The sequence below is a fragment of the Miniopterus schreibersii genome, assembly GCF_964146895.1.
Source record: "Miniopterus schreibersii genome assembly, chromosome: 1".
Lineage (NCBI taxonomy): Eukaryota > Metazoa > Chordata > Mammalia > Chiroptera > Miniopteridae > Miniopterus > Miniopterus schreibersii.
In genome coordinates, this window is record NC_138101.1 from 146,209,076 (window position 1) to 146,223,428 (window position 14,353).

The window sequence follows — 14,353 nt, forward strand, 5'->3', positions numbered from 1 at the left end:
GGAGGTTAAATCTGAGCTGTCTTTTTTTTCATTCTATACTCTTTCCCTAGATCATCTCATTCTCTCTTACTGCTTTTAGTACAGTCTACATACCATTGATTTATAAATCTAGTCTATATTTTTCAAGCCTAGACTTTCCCACACCCTTATATCAAAGATGCCCTTTAGTCATTTCACCGGTCTCACAAGCATCTCAGACTAGGCCTATCCAAAATTACTTGCCTGATTCCCCCCCCAAACTACTCCTCTTCCCTCAGTGCTGCCCATATCAGATAATAGCATCTCATCCATCCAGTTCATCGTGTCAGAAATCTGGGAATCAACATTTCCACTATCTTCTCAATTTTTATAAGCCAACCCCTTACTAAAGTCCCATGGAAACTACCTCTAAAATAAAACTTGGATCTTTTTAAAAAAAATATGTATTTATCGATTTTTTTAGAGAGCGAGGAAGGGATAGGGAGAGAAACATTATTCGGTTGCCTCCTGAATGCCCCCACTGGGGATCAAGCCCACAACATGGACATGTGCCCTGACCTGGAATCGAACCAGTGACCTCTTGGTGCATAGGATGGTGCTCAACCAACTAAGCCACACTGGCCAGGGCTAAATCTCAGATCTTTCCACTTCACTTCATCTTCACCTCCACCATTTATTCATGTCCAAGTCACCATCCTCGGCTGGCATGTAGCATACCCTTTAACTCTGGTTCCATTGCTTCCATTCTTCTGTGCTAGCAACACAGCTACTACTATCACCACACACCTCTCTTCCTTGGGTAGATCTGAGTCCCTTTTCCTAATCCTTTATTTTTTTAAAGTTTAGTTTAAAGTGAGTTTATTATCAAAGCAGTGAGACAAAGAGTGGGCTACTCCACAGACGGAGCAGCTCCTACCTCCTCTTAACCCTTTCTTGAGATTTGTTAATGGCAGGATGTTATTAGTTCCTTATGAAAGTTCATTAACCTCATCCATCGCCTATGGGTTTTACTAGTTTAACCTTCATTGGTAACCTTATTTCCAAGGTCTGCAAGAAATCTCATGGGTTTTCTGTTTGTTTTTGTTTCTTCCTTTTGTTGTAAATAACCAGGTTTGGGTAATTAAATAGTTGATGACCAAATGGAGAAATCTGGAAATCAAGATTTTATAATCGTTCTGACCTTTGGCACATGAATTTTTCTTGTTAGTACACTGTGTAATCCAGACCTGAAGTAACCCAATGTCTGTGATAAGATGTTCCCTGGGCTAAAGTCTCCCTTTTTCTAGATAAGTAACCCCAGAGGATGCACATCTCATAAATTAATTTCTAAAGTCCAAATAAATTTTCACAGCAAAAATTTATGAACAGCTTGCTGAAGTTGATTTCGGTGAAGAGAGTGCCTCAATGTGCTGTACTGTGGGAAAGTCAGGCAGAGACCCAGAGAAGCTGTGCCAAGCAGGCCACCAGCAAAGGCCAAGACAGCATTGTATCCCTTATTCAGTAAAATGCCTAGAAAAATCTGTTCCTCACCACTGTGAATGCTGGTCTCTGTTAGGAAATTATGTAGAAATGTCACAAGTTGTTTAAATACTATAATAACAACTTACATTTTTATATTTAAAATGTCATTTTTTAAAGAATCCTATCAACTCACCCTTTTAGCTTTTCTGTAAAGGACCCTAGTCATAGGATATATTTTAAAATTTGTCTCCTGCCTTTCCAAGTCTCTTTGTCCCTTCAAAACAGTATTGAAGGGACAAACAGTTTCAAAACAGTTTTGTTATTGCTCAGGAGAAAACAAATACCACTCCAAGTGTGGCTGTTGTGTCATTATTTTAAGGACTTTTGCTTTGCTTCTGGTATTGTTTTCTTAATTTAAAAGTAAAAAAAGTGTCCCCTGGCCAGTGTGGCTCAGTGGTTGAGCATCGACCCAGGAACCGGGAGGTCAGGGTTCAATTCCAGGTCAGGGCACATGCCTGGGTTCAGGCTCTATTCCCAGTCGGAGGCATGCAAGAGGCAGCTCATCAATGACTCTCTTATTATTGATGTTTCTCTCTCTCTCCCTCTCCTTTCCTCTTTCTGAAATCAGTAAAATCATTTTTCTTTTTTTCTTTTTTTTAAAGTGTCTAGTTCAAGTGGCCCTCAGCTCTTCAATCATTCTGTAATCTATCGAACAGAGTTTGTCCACCTGGTGCTAGCAGAGCCAAACACTTAAGGCCAAAAATTGCAGTGGAGAAAAATAGGCTATTTTATTATGAATGACACCACCTGGGAGAACAGGAAGCTAGTGCCTAAAAGCCTGAACTCTCTGATGGCATATAGGTGACAAATTACATAGAGTGAAATCACAAGGTATCCTGGATTATGGATTGGATCCTGCTGGGGGATGATTGGTGCAGGTTAGGTAAGGATAAAAAATCATTTTTTCAGGTCTTGAGGACAGCTCTGAGGTCTGTTCCAGTGTCCTTCTGTCTGGACTCATAGGAAAGTAGCCAGGGGGTAGTCCTATCTAGGGCTCACAAGCTGAAACATAACTTAGGTCAAGATATTATATTTAGCCTGCCAGAGGTCTGCACTTTGTGATGATTAGTCAGGCCCAGGTTACTGTCTTCTGATGCCTTGGGGTTTGCTGATGATCCCAGGTAGATGATTTTTAGAGCTAGGATTTAAAGCTAAATTTAATTAAAGTCATAAGGACTCTCAGTTTCAATTCCTGGGGTTTTCTCCATCTTCAGCTTCACTCACCGGAAAGACATGCTTGAGAGACTATATGGAAACCCCATGGAAACCCACAAAGCAAGGAGAAAAATGTGAGTGTTTTGTTTTTGAGCCAAACTGAGATACACTTCGGAAGCAAAATCTCATGTTCCACTTATTTATGCATTCATTGGTTGTTTCTTGCTTCTTTTAAAAAAAATCCTCAACCGAAGACATATTTACTGATTTTTAGAGAGAGAGGGAGAAACAGAAACATCAATCTTCTGCCTCCTGTAGGAACCCCGATAGGGGACTGAACCTGAAGCCTAGTTATGTGCCCTGATCGGGAATCAAACCTTCCACCTTCTGGTGTACAGGACGATGCTCCAACGAACTAAGCTACTGAGCCAGAGCTGAAAGGTAAGTTTTTTGTTTGTTTGTTTTTTAATAAGTCTTTGTTGATTTCAGAGAGAGGAAGGGAGAGGGAGAGATAGAAACATCCATGATGAGAGAGCCATTGATTGGCTCCCTCCCGCACACCCCCCACTGGGGAAATGGGGCCTGCAACCTGGGCATGTGTCCTGGCCTGGAATCCAAATGGCGATCTCCTGGATCCTAGGCCGATGCTCAACTGCTGAGCCACACCAGCCAGGTTGAAAGGTGAGTTTTAAATTCATGCACATGAGTGAAGGCAGGCAATCCCCATTTAGTCATCTCTCCAAGCAAGGCCTGCTTAGGAACTGAGTGCAGGAGCTGCTGGAGGAACCAGTCAACATAGCCAAGCCTTGTGGGAGGTCTCTCAAAGCAAAGAACAGAACCGACTCTAAGTTCCCTGCAAAAATTCATCCCATTGCCTGTAACGTCTTAGAACACCCCCTTACCCCTCCACACATTCCCCTTTTTGTCATTATTGAGGTTCTAGAGCTTGACCCACATTCATCACCAAAATTGTTTTAGAGCTCCTACACTGTACAGAACATTTTAGTGGGTTCTATTTAAGAAGTGAGGCCTTGCCTTCAGTGGGCTTCCAGGGCCTTGGGGAAGGAACTGAAAGTGTAGGCTGTGTCCCATATGTGGGGCACGCAGTAAGTGCCAAACAGAGTCTTGAAGGGCCAGGGGAAGGTCTCCTGGGGGAGGTAATAGGACCTGGTGGAGAGTCTGGAAAAGAGGCTGTAGGGAATGAAATAACGAGCACTGTTCTCAAAGGAGGGAGGGGCTTCGATGGAGCCTGCATCAGGGCGGCGGCGCCCGTCCCTCAGCCTCGGAATTCCCAGAGCTGATCGCACAGGACCTCGGGCCTCTCCTCAGATCTAGACTTGACTCTCTCAGAGTCTCACGGCTGGTCCTGAGAGCCTGCCGCACACGGCGCATCCCCATTCTTCTGCGGCTAAACCTCGAGAACACCGGTGCGGCGGCTGTTGCCTCTGCAAGCTGCTTTCGAGGCAGCGATGTTTGCTCGGATGTGAGGCGGTCAGGAAAAGTGTGCAGCAGGTGGAGGCTCCCCTCTCCCGGCGGCCGCGTCAGCCCCCAGGGCTCTCTCCCGGGGTGGGAAGCGGAGGCAGCCCCGCCCGCCCGCTAGCCCCGCCCACGCGCCCCGCCCACGCGCCCAGGAAGCCCCGCCCCCCGGGGCTCCAGCCTGCTTAGCCCAAGCCCGGCCTCCAGCCCTTTGCCCTGGGCCCCGCAGCCACCAGAACCTCCACGCGTCCTGCAGGCTGCAGTTTCAGCCCGGGAGGGAAGAGCGACATGGCGGCGGCCAAGCCCGAGAACCTGTCCCTGGTGGTGCACGGACCCGGGGACCTGCGCCTGGTAAAACGGGAAGGGGAGTGGGGGCCCCCCGGACCCTGCCCCACCGGCCTCGGAGCCCAGCGCGGGCCAGCTCGCCGGTTCCAGCGCGGCACCCGCCCTGTGCCTCGTGCGCCCCGCCGCTCAGATCCCGGTTGTTTACCACGCTGGGGGGAGGGGGAGGTTGGCGGTTGATGCTCAGAGCAGGGTTCCTGTCGCGTGCCTCCAGGAACCTAGCCCAAGGCCGGCACGTGGCTGGAGCCCAGGGCGGTTGCAACAGGATTGCCGCCTCCTCCCTCCTTTGCCAGCCAGCCTAGTGCACTTGCCTTTGCACTTTTCAGAAGAGATACCAGGGAGGCTGTCTGGCTTAGGACATGCCCTAAACCTCTCCTCTGGACGGACAGTGCAGGGCAGAAAGGAGGGCCAGAGGGACATTTAAAAGCTGTAAAACTCGGATTTAATCTCTCTTGCTTGGGGCTGATAAAAACCTCCTTTGCAGGATAATTATGATCACGAGAGTAGCCTGCGCTTACTGGATCCTCAGCTCCTTCCTCCTTTCCTTCCAGCACAGGCATGCATTACGGGGACTCTCAGTGTTCCCCTGGCCTTTGCCAGACTTCTGGATCTTGAGAGTCTCTATGTCTATAAAGCTCCTTTCTTCCTTACCTCCCTTAATCCACATTTCCAGCCTTTTCCCTTTCTGGCCCTGCTCCCCCCTGTCCCTTTAAGAGCAGACCCTGCCTCTCCGCTCTTGAGGCCAAAGTTTAGGGAGCTGCAGAGTCAACCTTGAGATGGTGCCAGGGCTCCCTTGACAAAGTCCATCTCAGATGGACTTAGGATGGCAGTGAGTAGGCGGGACAGGTGCCAGCCATCTCTCACTCCCTAACATGTCCTTCCCCCTCAAAAAGAACATATATCACCAGGATGGAGATTGGAGAGACCCAGGAGATTATCCAGATTAGTAGTTCTTGACATTGAGAACCTGTGGTCTGTCTCCCCAGGAAGGCAACAACTTCAGAGAGTGAGTAAACTTCCTTTAAGCCCATCCATAGATTCTCTAGATGTCTGTGGCCCACAGACTAAGAATCCTGCCTTGAGCCAACTGTCCACTTCCTCAGTTGAAGTCAGTTCCATCCCCAAGGTGACAGGCTTGGTTAGTTAACAGCCCAGACAGGAGACTCCCATTCCAGTGCTCTCTTCACTGACCTTAGAGCCTCCACAAGGTCCTGAATTTAAGTGACAGTTTTTATTGCTACCAACACCAGATGGCATTACGTGGAAGGGAAAGTGGTACAGCTCTATACAGCTTACAGAGTGGTTTCAAACTCAGCCCTTTATTCCACACACACTTACTAGATGAGAGGCTGCCTTCCATGAACCAAGCACAGGGCTGGGTGCCCCGAGAAGAGAAGGAGGAAGGATACAGCCCCTAAGCACAAGCTGCTCTAGGGAGACAGATGCAGTAAACAATAAAACAGCGGGAGCGCTTTGATGGAGGTCAGAGATCGTAAAGGCCTCACAGATAGGGGCCCTTGCCCAGGAAGGATGCCCTAGAGATGGATGCTGCTTGAGCTGATTCTTGAAGGTGTCGATGTAAGAAACATCCAAACAACCTATGCCAGGGAACAAGATCTAAAATGTTCCTGGGAATAACAGTTTTGCAGGGTTTTATTTTTTTAGGGCATTTTAAATTAAGGAGGTAACAAAAGGAAGATTACATGAACACACAAAGAAGCAATTATCAGATTACAGGATAGTTAATGAGATTTTGTGCTCTCTTAAGGGTGGTCCCCTTCAGAAGGAGGGGTCTGAAAAGGATGGGTATGTGTTAGGAGGAGGGGTCTAAAAGGGGGCATTTCAAAGGTGTGTTAAGCTAGATGCTTAGAAACACTGGACAGGGCTTGCTTAAGGCAAAGATAAGCCTTTTACTAAAGAAGTTAAATACCTGGGGTGTGATTACTCACCAAGACTTGCCCAATTAAGATTTAAGATCATATCACCTGTGAGGTTACCTTCGTAGAAGTCCTTTTCCATTTAAAATTTCCTCTTTTGGTCATAAATCAATCCAAAGGATGCATTGATGACCAACGTTTTGGTCTGATAGTGTGGTCTCACGGTGCTGGGAAGGCTTGTTCCGAGGAAGTCTCAGTATCTATATCATCTTGTTGACCACTGGGGATGGGGCAATACCGTCACCATGGGTATGAGTTGGGGTGGAGTTTTCCCAAAAAGGGAAGGGCAGGTAAATGTAAAGCAGTCAGGTCTAATGGCCTTCATTGCAATAAAAGCACTCTAGATTATTGTTATCCTCGGAACCATTATGATCCGCGTTTTGCCTTCTGTCTCAATTTTTTTTTTTTTTTTTTGAATTTAGCATCTAGTATAACATTTACATCAAAAGAGTATTAACAGTTATTTTACACGTGTTCAGTAATCATAAACAGTTGGACTATATAGAAAAATCCAAAGAACAAGAATAACTATTTGTATGAATAGTATCATAAGTAAACAGACAAAATTCTGAGCTCAATACCAATCCATAGTTATATAGGCTTTGTTGATGTCAGGATAGCTACCTACCTCTGATGTCAGCAGCTTCTCATTCTAGAGGAATCTTTGATGTCCCTTGTAGGCAGAGGTGAGTGTCAGAGACAGGGACAGATGTCCATAATGTCCCTTTCAATAAGGTTGGAGAGTTTCTGTTATTGACGTCCTTTCTAAAGAACGGTATCTAAAGTTTTTGTCTCCTGGGAGCTCTCTGTGAAAGGAAGCAGTGACAAACTTGGCATTTTCTTGAAGTGACTTTATCGAACATTGGCAGTAGTGTAAGATGTCTTTCAAAAGTGTTAGCTCATAAGTTTCTTCATCACCAGCTTAAATGCACTATGATGTGTGAAGGAATGCAAAAACTGAAAAATGGGAAGCCAAGGAGCAGCAGAGAACCAAGAGGCCCTCTTGGGTTTCCCATAACCCCAACTATTCATTAAAAAAAATTTGGTGCATGAGAGGATGCTCAACCACTGAGTCACACTGGCCAGGGCTCTTTTTTTTTTAATCACTTAAATTTCATGGACATCAAAGTCAATTATTAACATGAACTTATTTTTGTAAAGCCCAGATAAATTAAAGACATGTCTGGCCCTAGCCAATTTGGCTCAGTGGTTAGAGCGTTGGCCCAGGACTGAAGGCTCCCTGGTTCTATTCTGGCCAAGGGCACGTACCTCGGTTGCAGGCTCGATCCCCGGCCCGGGTAGGGGCAGGTGCAGGAGGCGACCAATTGCTGTGTCTCTCACATCGATCTCTCTCTCTTCCGCTCTCCGAAAAGCAATGGAAAAAATATCCTCAGATGAGGATTTAAAAAAAGAAAAAGGACATTTCTATTTTACTTAAACCAACGAACTTAAGCTAACTTATTTACTAAGGATTAATCTTAGACCATGTGAACTGAAAAGCATGAGTTTCTATATTTATGAGAATTTTAGAATACTCAGTCCTTACAAATGCTTCACAAACTTTCTGAGATGAAGGACCAATTTAATTTTTATTCCCAATTGGCCATGAACCAATATATTTGCCTTGCTGCCTTTGGATGTTACAGTAATGTCAGAACGCTTAAACATTTCTAAATGCGCCTGTCAACTTATGTACATATTTATCACATATCAGTAATAGTTCATCGACTAACCGAGGGCACTTTATCTCCCGTGTTCCTGATAGTGAGCTCTGCCAGGTTTTAGGCACAAGCATCGGGATAGGAGAACAGGAGCAACACAGCCCTCATGTCCAGGGAGCTGGGTACCACTGAGGGTTATCTATAGGATTTATATATATGTATGTTCAGGTGTTGAGGCACACCTGAATGTTTTATAATTAGCTGTATGTGGAGGGAACAAGTGAAAGGGAAAATAATTTTTAGGATGATGGGTTGATGTTTAGTTATAAAGAGCAGAGAAAGTTATGTGTCAGGATCAAGTTTAAACATTAATGAATTCCATGAAGATAGGAGTTTTTGCTCTTCTAGCAAATGTATTATGCCCTAGGTCAAAAGAACTGCTTTGTACCTATAACAATATTTTTAAAAACAAAGATAATTCCGTTTCTGTAATATAACACATTTAAAATGTCCCCTCCCTTGCATATATCCTGTACTATTAAGGTTTCTGGGTGAAGGGGAGGGAATTGTAGAAAGGGGTCCTTGAACACCTGCAGCCCAAGTGGTCCTGAGCATCACGTCTCTCCCTGGTTAGTTTGCCACCAGCTGACAGAGTCAGCAGCTTCTATATGATCACATGCATAGGCTTTAAGGAGCAGCCTTTACCCCGAGTGAGGAAATGCAGGCTAATTAACCTTTAATACCTGAGCTAGACTTCTGAGTCAGAGGCAGTTGAGACTACAAGAAGAATTTACAACTCCTTCAGAAAAAGGGAACATTGGGTAGTAGCAAGTAGCCCAAAGAAATACCTTCCTTCCCTTTATATTATGTTTCAGCATTAAAACAAAACCCAAATCAGGTAAACAACAGGAAATTAAATCTAGCAAATACTGCTAGGGAAGGGGCAGTACCTTCATCTGCAAAAGCTAACATTTTCCTTGAAAAGCAGGAAGAGCAGTAAATAAGACCACAATAGGATTCTAACATTTTATGTAAGAAGCCCTACTACTAAGTTAACCCTATTCTGAGGGGGAAAACTAGAATTACGGGTGTGGGAAAAAGTTCTCTTTTAAAATGCATGACAGAAATGAAGGAGGAGAAATATGTACTCATATAACTGGAGAACATTTGTCCAGATTTTGTGAAGTGATATTCAGCTCAATAGTCTTTTAAAAATGTAGATGCTCAATTACATAGGCTTGAACACAGCGAGCGTTTATTCAATGTTACTAACAGACTAGAGCAGCGATTGTCAACCCGTGTGCCGCAAAAAATTTAAAACCTGTAATACCTGACTATTTAGTCGGGCACTGGCCTCTTTTCCCGTAGATTGTCAAATAAAAAAATGACAACAGCCAACACAATAATTATCCGATATGAATGAGTCAGAATTATTCCCTTTTTTTGTTGTTGTCAGATTGGCAAAAATATATTTTTTGGTGTGCCGCAGAATTTTAGTAATTAGGTTACGTGTGCCATGAGATGAAAAAGGTTGAAAATCGCTGGACTGGATGGAGCATCCAACAAAGCTCAGAGGCTTTGTATTTTTGTTTAAAGAATCATCTAGTTGTGTCAGTAAGTCAAATAATAATAATAATTGTTATTACTGTCTTTTGAATTTTATCATACTAGTTAGCTTTTTTAATATTTGTGATTTGTTGTGGTTTTATTTCTCATTCTAAACAATGTTCATTTTTGTACCTAAAAAATTTGTCTAGTAAGTTCATGTTTGTTTATGTTCATACGTTTTGAATTAGGACGAAATTATTTTTAAAGTTTATTTATTTATCACAGCTGTGAATTAAATAATCCTTTACCCACCCTGCATGCACTTAGTTCTAGGTGCCGGGGAAGCTCACATGAGAGGAAGGGGCCACCTTCCCAGCCTGGTGAGGGTAGGGAAGGCTTCTTGCAGGTTTTTGTTTCATTCCGTGTTCACGATTCATGTTCATGAGTCTCTACCCCTGACCCGCCTGTTGGGCAGCCCCACCTGGATGTCCCCAGACACCACAATCCCAGCACATCCAGACCTGAATCTCCCCCAATTCCCACAGGAATTAGGGAGTCATCCCAGATGCCTCTTGCCCCCTCGCTTCCCACCTCCTGTGGGATCTTGAAGAAGGCGAGGGATCAGCCTGGGTGAAATGGTTCCCAGGAGGTAGGCACGTGAGCGCAGGGTGAGTCTGAGAATTCAGGAGGCTTGGAGCACTGAGAGCCTGGGCTGGAGACCGGCTGAGTGGACTTTGGGGGAGTGTCCGACCCTTCTACTTTGACCTCGTTTGCCGGGACCAATGCCAAGAACAAAGCCTCCTATGACAAAATGTCCAACTGGGAAACCTTTGGATTTTCCTCCCACCCTCAAAACAGCCTTCAGACACACTCAAGGGAGGGATAATTGAGGAGGGGGAGTGAAGCCAAAATCAGATCTCCTGCTCTGGTTCCCTTAAGTGTGCAGGACAGACAGCCAACTGGTTTGAGGCCCTGGGGGCATGGACGACCACCTTCTCTGAGCCTTGCCTGCTGCCCCTCACTCTAAGGCAGGGGGACACTTCCCTGTAATTGATGTAATGAAGCCTACAACGCTGGCATCCTGCTTCACTTTCTTTCATATTCCAGCCTTTAAAGGAACAGGCAGGTTCTCTTAATATTGACATGAAAACAAGGGAAATACAACTTTTCTCCAACAATAAAAACCCTTTCAAAAGAAAAAGGACAAGATTGTCCAGAGCTGGTTGAACCAACTTTGGTTTTCCCTCTTTTGTAATAAGAGCTACCTTGTTTACTCTGAGTCGGGTACTCTCTTTTATGATATCTTCATTAAACAGAGGAGGAAATTGAGGGCGGAAAGAGGTTATGTAATTACCCCGAGGTCGCACAGCCGGTGGTGGGGAGCCTGGGCTTATCCATGGGCAGGTGGTTCTAGGGTCTTCACCGCTGCACCACTCAGGTTGGCTGGAGGCGGGAAAAGGCATCTTCCCAGCGCTACAACATGCAAGACGTTCTGAGGGCGTGGGCTCCGATGTGCAGGTGGAAGTAGAGGGAAGGGGGCCATTAAGATATATCTAGAAACACTTAGGCTAATTTGAGAAACTATATTTAGGAAAGGCAAGGTAATATTTAGGATGCTAGAGGCACCTGAGATGATTCTATGTTGCCACAGTATTTCCAGAAGTATTTCCATGATTTATTCAGGGATGGGGTGGGGTGGTGGGGTGGGAGGACCGCAGGGGAATAGAAGGGAGAATGTTATGTGGACTATGTATGACTTGAAGTGAAAAAAATGCTAAAAAACTGACATAAATACAATAACAGTTACTCAATAACTACAAAGAACAGTTACTCAACTCATCTTGTTACTGTCACGCACAGATACAAGAATATCACCACCAAAATCTGAGAAAGAAAAGGAGATTAAGCCTGGCTGGCGTGGCTCAGCGGTTGAGCATCGCCCTATGATCCAGGAGACTATGGTTCTATTACGGGTCCCCACAAACCCGGGCTCCATCCCTGGCAGGGGCGTGCAGGAGGCAGCTGATCAATGACACTCATCATTGATGTTTCTCTCTCTTTCTTCCTCTCTCTGAAAATAAAACTTAAAAAAAAAAGAAAGAAAAGGAGATTAAGTAAACAGGATTATAGCCAATATCACCAACAAAAAGCAAGAAACCACGCACAAAAAGCAAGGGTTTTTTTCTTTTTTAGTAACCATGCTGTGATAACTTTTTAAAACATTGTGAGCTCTGTAGCTGGGCTTAGTATAATATTGACAAACTTAAGGACCGATCTTTAACATGGTCTTGTGCTCAGGTGGCATGTCTCCTACTGAGAGGGGAGTCAGGAGCCAAGCTGAGCTGTAAGGGTGATTAGAGTTAGCAAGAAGAAGGACATAAATGGAAAGCTGGTTTATGGGGAGAGGTATTTAAATTCTCGGTAAAGTGTGTTCTGCTACTAAGGAAAAACCAGGTTATGGACCCAGCACCCTCTAGTGTCTGGAAAGGTCACTGCAGTCTTGCTCCTGTGGTAAGGTCAAAGCTGGTCCCCTCTGTTAACTCCCGCAAATATTTACAATACTAATTTCTAGTGACACCGAGGGCCTGCTTGGTGTGCCCAACAGTTGCTGTGAACTGGAATCTTACCCCCTCTCCACCCTCAAATGTGGTGTTCAGGCCTGGCCTGGTTGGAGGCAAGCTATGAAGATTATGCTGTGGAATTCCCTCAGCGCCTGAGAAGTTGCTTCCTAGTGCCTTTAGGGGGCAGGGTGGGGTGCATTTCCATGTTTGAAATAAGGGCCTGTGTTAACCTACAGTTTAAAATTTCTCTCAGTATAACAGAAACATGACTATACACCAGGCCCTGGTGTGGTATAATGTCACATGTGGGACCAGCAACTTCTTTGAAAAAGATTTCAGTGATAGCTATCCTGAGTTGCCTATTTCTAAATGGATTCCCTACCCCTTCCCCCTCCCTCCCTCCCTCCCTCCCTCCCTCCCTCCCTCCCTCCCTCCCTCCCTCCCTCCCTCCCTCCCTCCCTCCTAGATGTAGCCAGTTTAAATTATTAAAAGATGGAAAACTGCCTTGAGCCCCTCTCCCCACATCAGGCTGCTTTGGATGCATCCCTACCATTACTACCTTAGTGTTACTGTGGGCATTTTGCTAAATCTCACCATTCTCAGTCTCATCATATGGAAAATGGGATATTGGAAGGTACCACATAGGGTGCTGTGAGGGTTAAAGGAGGTGATGCATGTATAGCACTTAGCACAGGACCTGACGCAAAGCAGTTGGTCAGCATCAGCATGATCGCTTTGGGCTTTGTTTCACTGGAGACAAGGAGTTCAAATTATCATTGAGCTACTTCAACAGAAAGGGCTGGTAATAATCTGAGATGAGCAAGAACCTCAGACCTTCCGTGGAAACACTATTATGGAGAATGGATATTTAACCAGTATAAGCCCACCAGGCAGAGCACTGTACCTGGTTTCAGAGATTGAAGGCATGGTCCTTGGCATCAAGGTTATTATCTTTTTAGCTAAATAGCCCCAGTGTTGTATATTGCTACCTGTAAGAGCATCTTGGGGATGCTTTCAGAGTGAGGCAAACTGTGAGTAGTGTCTTCTCCCAGAGTGCTCTGTGTGGGGCCCAGCTCTGATCTCATCACCCAATAGACTGCTCCTTGCATCACCCCTCAAGGAAAAAAGATGTGCCACCTTGGGGGTGCAGTGGGGGGATGCATTGAGGCAGGCTTGGGAATCAGACACACTGGGTTTAGCCCTGATTTATCCACTCTCTGGCAATATGACCTTGACCAAGTTATTGAACTTTCCAGCCTCAGGTCTCACATCTGCAAACTGGGCTGTGACGAGGACCTTGTGCCATGATGTGTGTAAAGCCTAGAACACTGTCTGGCACATAGTAGGTGCTATGAACATTTCATATCCCTTCTTCCTCTTCTGGACCGCCTTCAAAGAATTAACAAAATAACCGCTTGGCCCTGGTGTGGCTCAGCGGTTGAGCATCGACCTATGATCGAGGTTCAGATTCCTGGTCAGGGCACATGCCCTGGTTGCAGGCTCGATCCCCAGTAGGGGGTGTGCAGGAGGCAGCCGATCAATGACTCTCTCATTATTGATGTTTCTGTCTCTCTCCCTTTCCCTCTCTCTGAAATCAATAAAGACATATTTTTAAAAAATAGTAAAATGAAATAGCCGCTTGGATTTGGCCACTCACTGTTCTTCCTCATGACCAGGAATTTCTTAGCCAGTTGGCATTGAGGGAAAATAATAATAATAGCAATAGCTGTGCCCTGTTGGTTGGAGCCCAGCTGGTTGGAGCGTTGTGCAGATAAGCTAAGGTTCTGAGTTCAATCCCTGGTCAGGGCACATACATCAACCAATGAATGCATAAATGAAACAACAAATCAATGTTTCTTTCCCTTCCTCTCTCTAAAATAAATAAATAATAGCTGTGAACATGAGGAAAACTCAGATTGCTTTTTGAACCTATGAGAATTCAAAATACAGGTCCCATGTATTCCCAGGGGACCTTTAAAACTCCACACAGGATGTTTTGAAAGGGAGGACCAAGTGTTGGTCTGTGCCCTGGTGTAGAGGGGAAAGAACAGCCTCACACTTTTCCAACCTGTGCAGCTGCTAGAAATACCCTCATCCTTTCCCTGTCCAAGTTTGCCAGACTAAACAAATCTGTATCTAGCAACGTGTGTTTTCAGAGCACAAAGAGCTGAAA

At 45.1% G+C, this 14,353-nt stretch overlaps 1 protein-coding gene across 1 annotated transcript in view; it reads left to right on the forward strand.

Moving 5' to 3' along the window:
- The first annotated feature begins 4,140 nt into the window (after positions 1–4,140).
- SORD (sorbitol dehydrogenase) overlaps positions 4,141–14,353 on the forward strand; it is a 35,127-nt gene continuing 24,914 nt past the window's right edge. Inside the window, exon 1 of the mRNA XM_081136220.1 lies at positions 4,141–4,482. Coding sequence (XP_080992346.1) covers positions 4,420–4,482 — 63 coding nt within the window. The 5' untranslated portion in view covers positions 4,141–4,419. The remainder of the gene's footprint in view (positions 4,483–14,353) is intronic.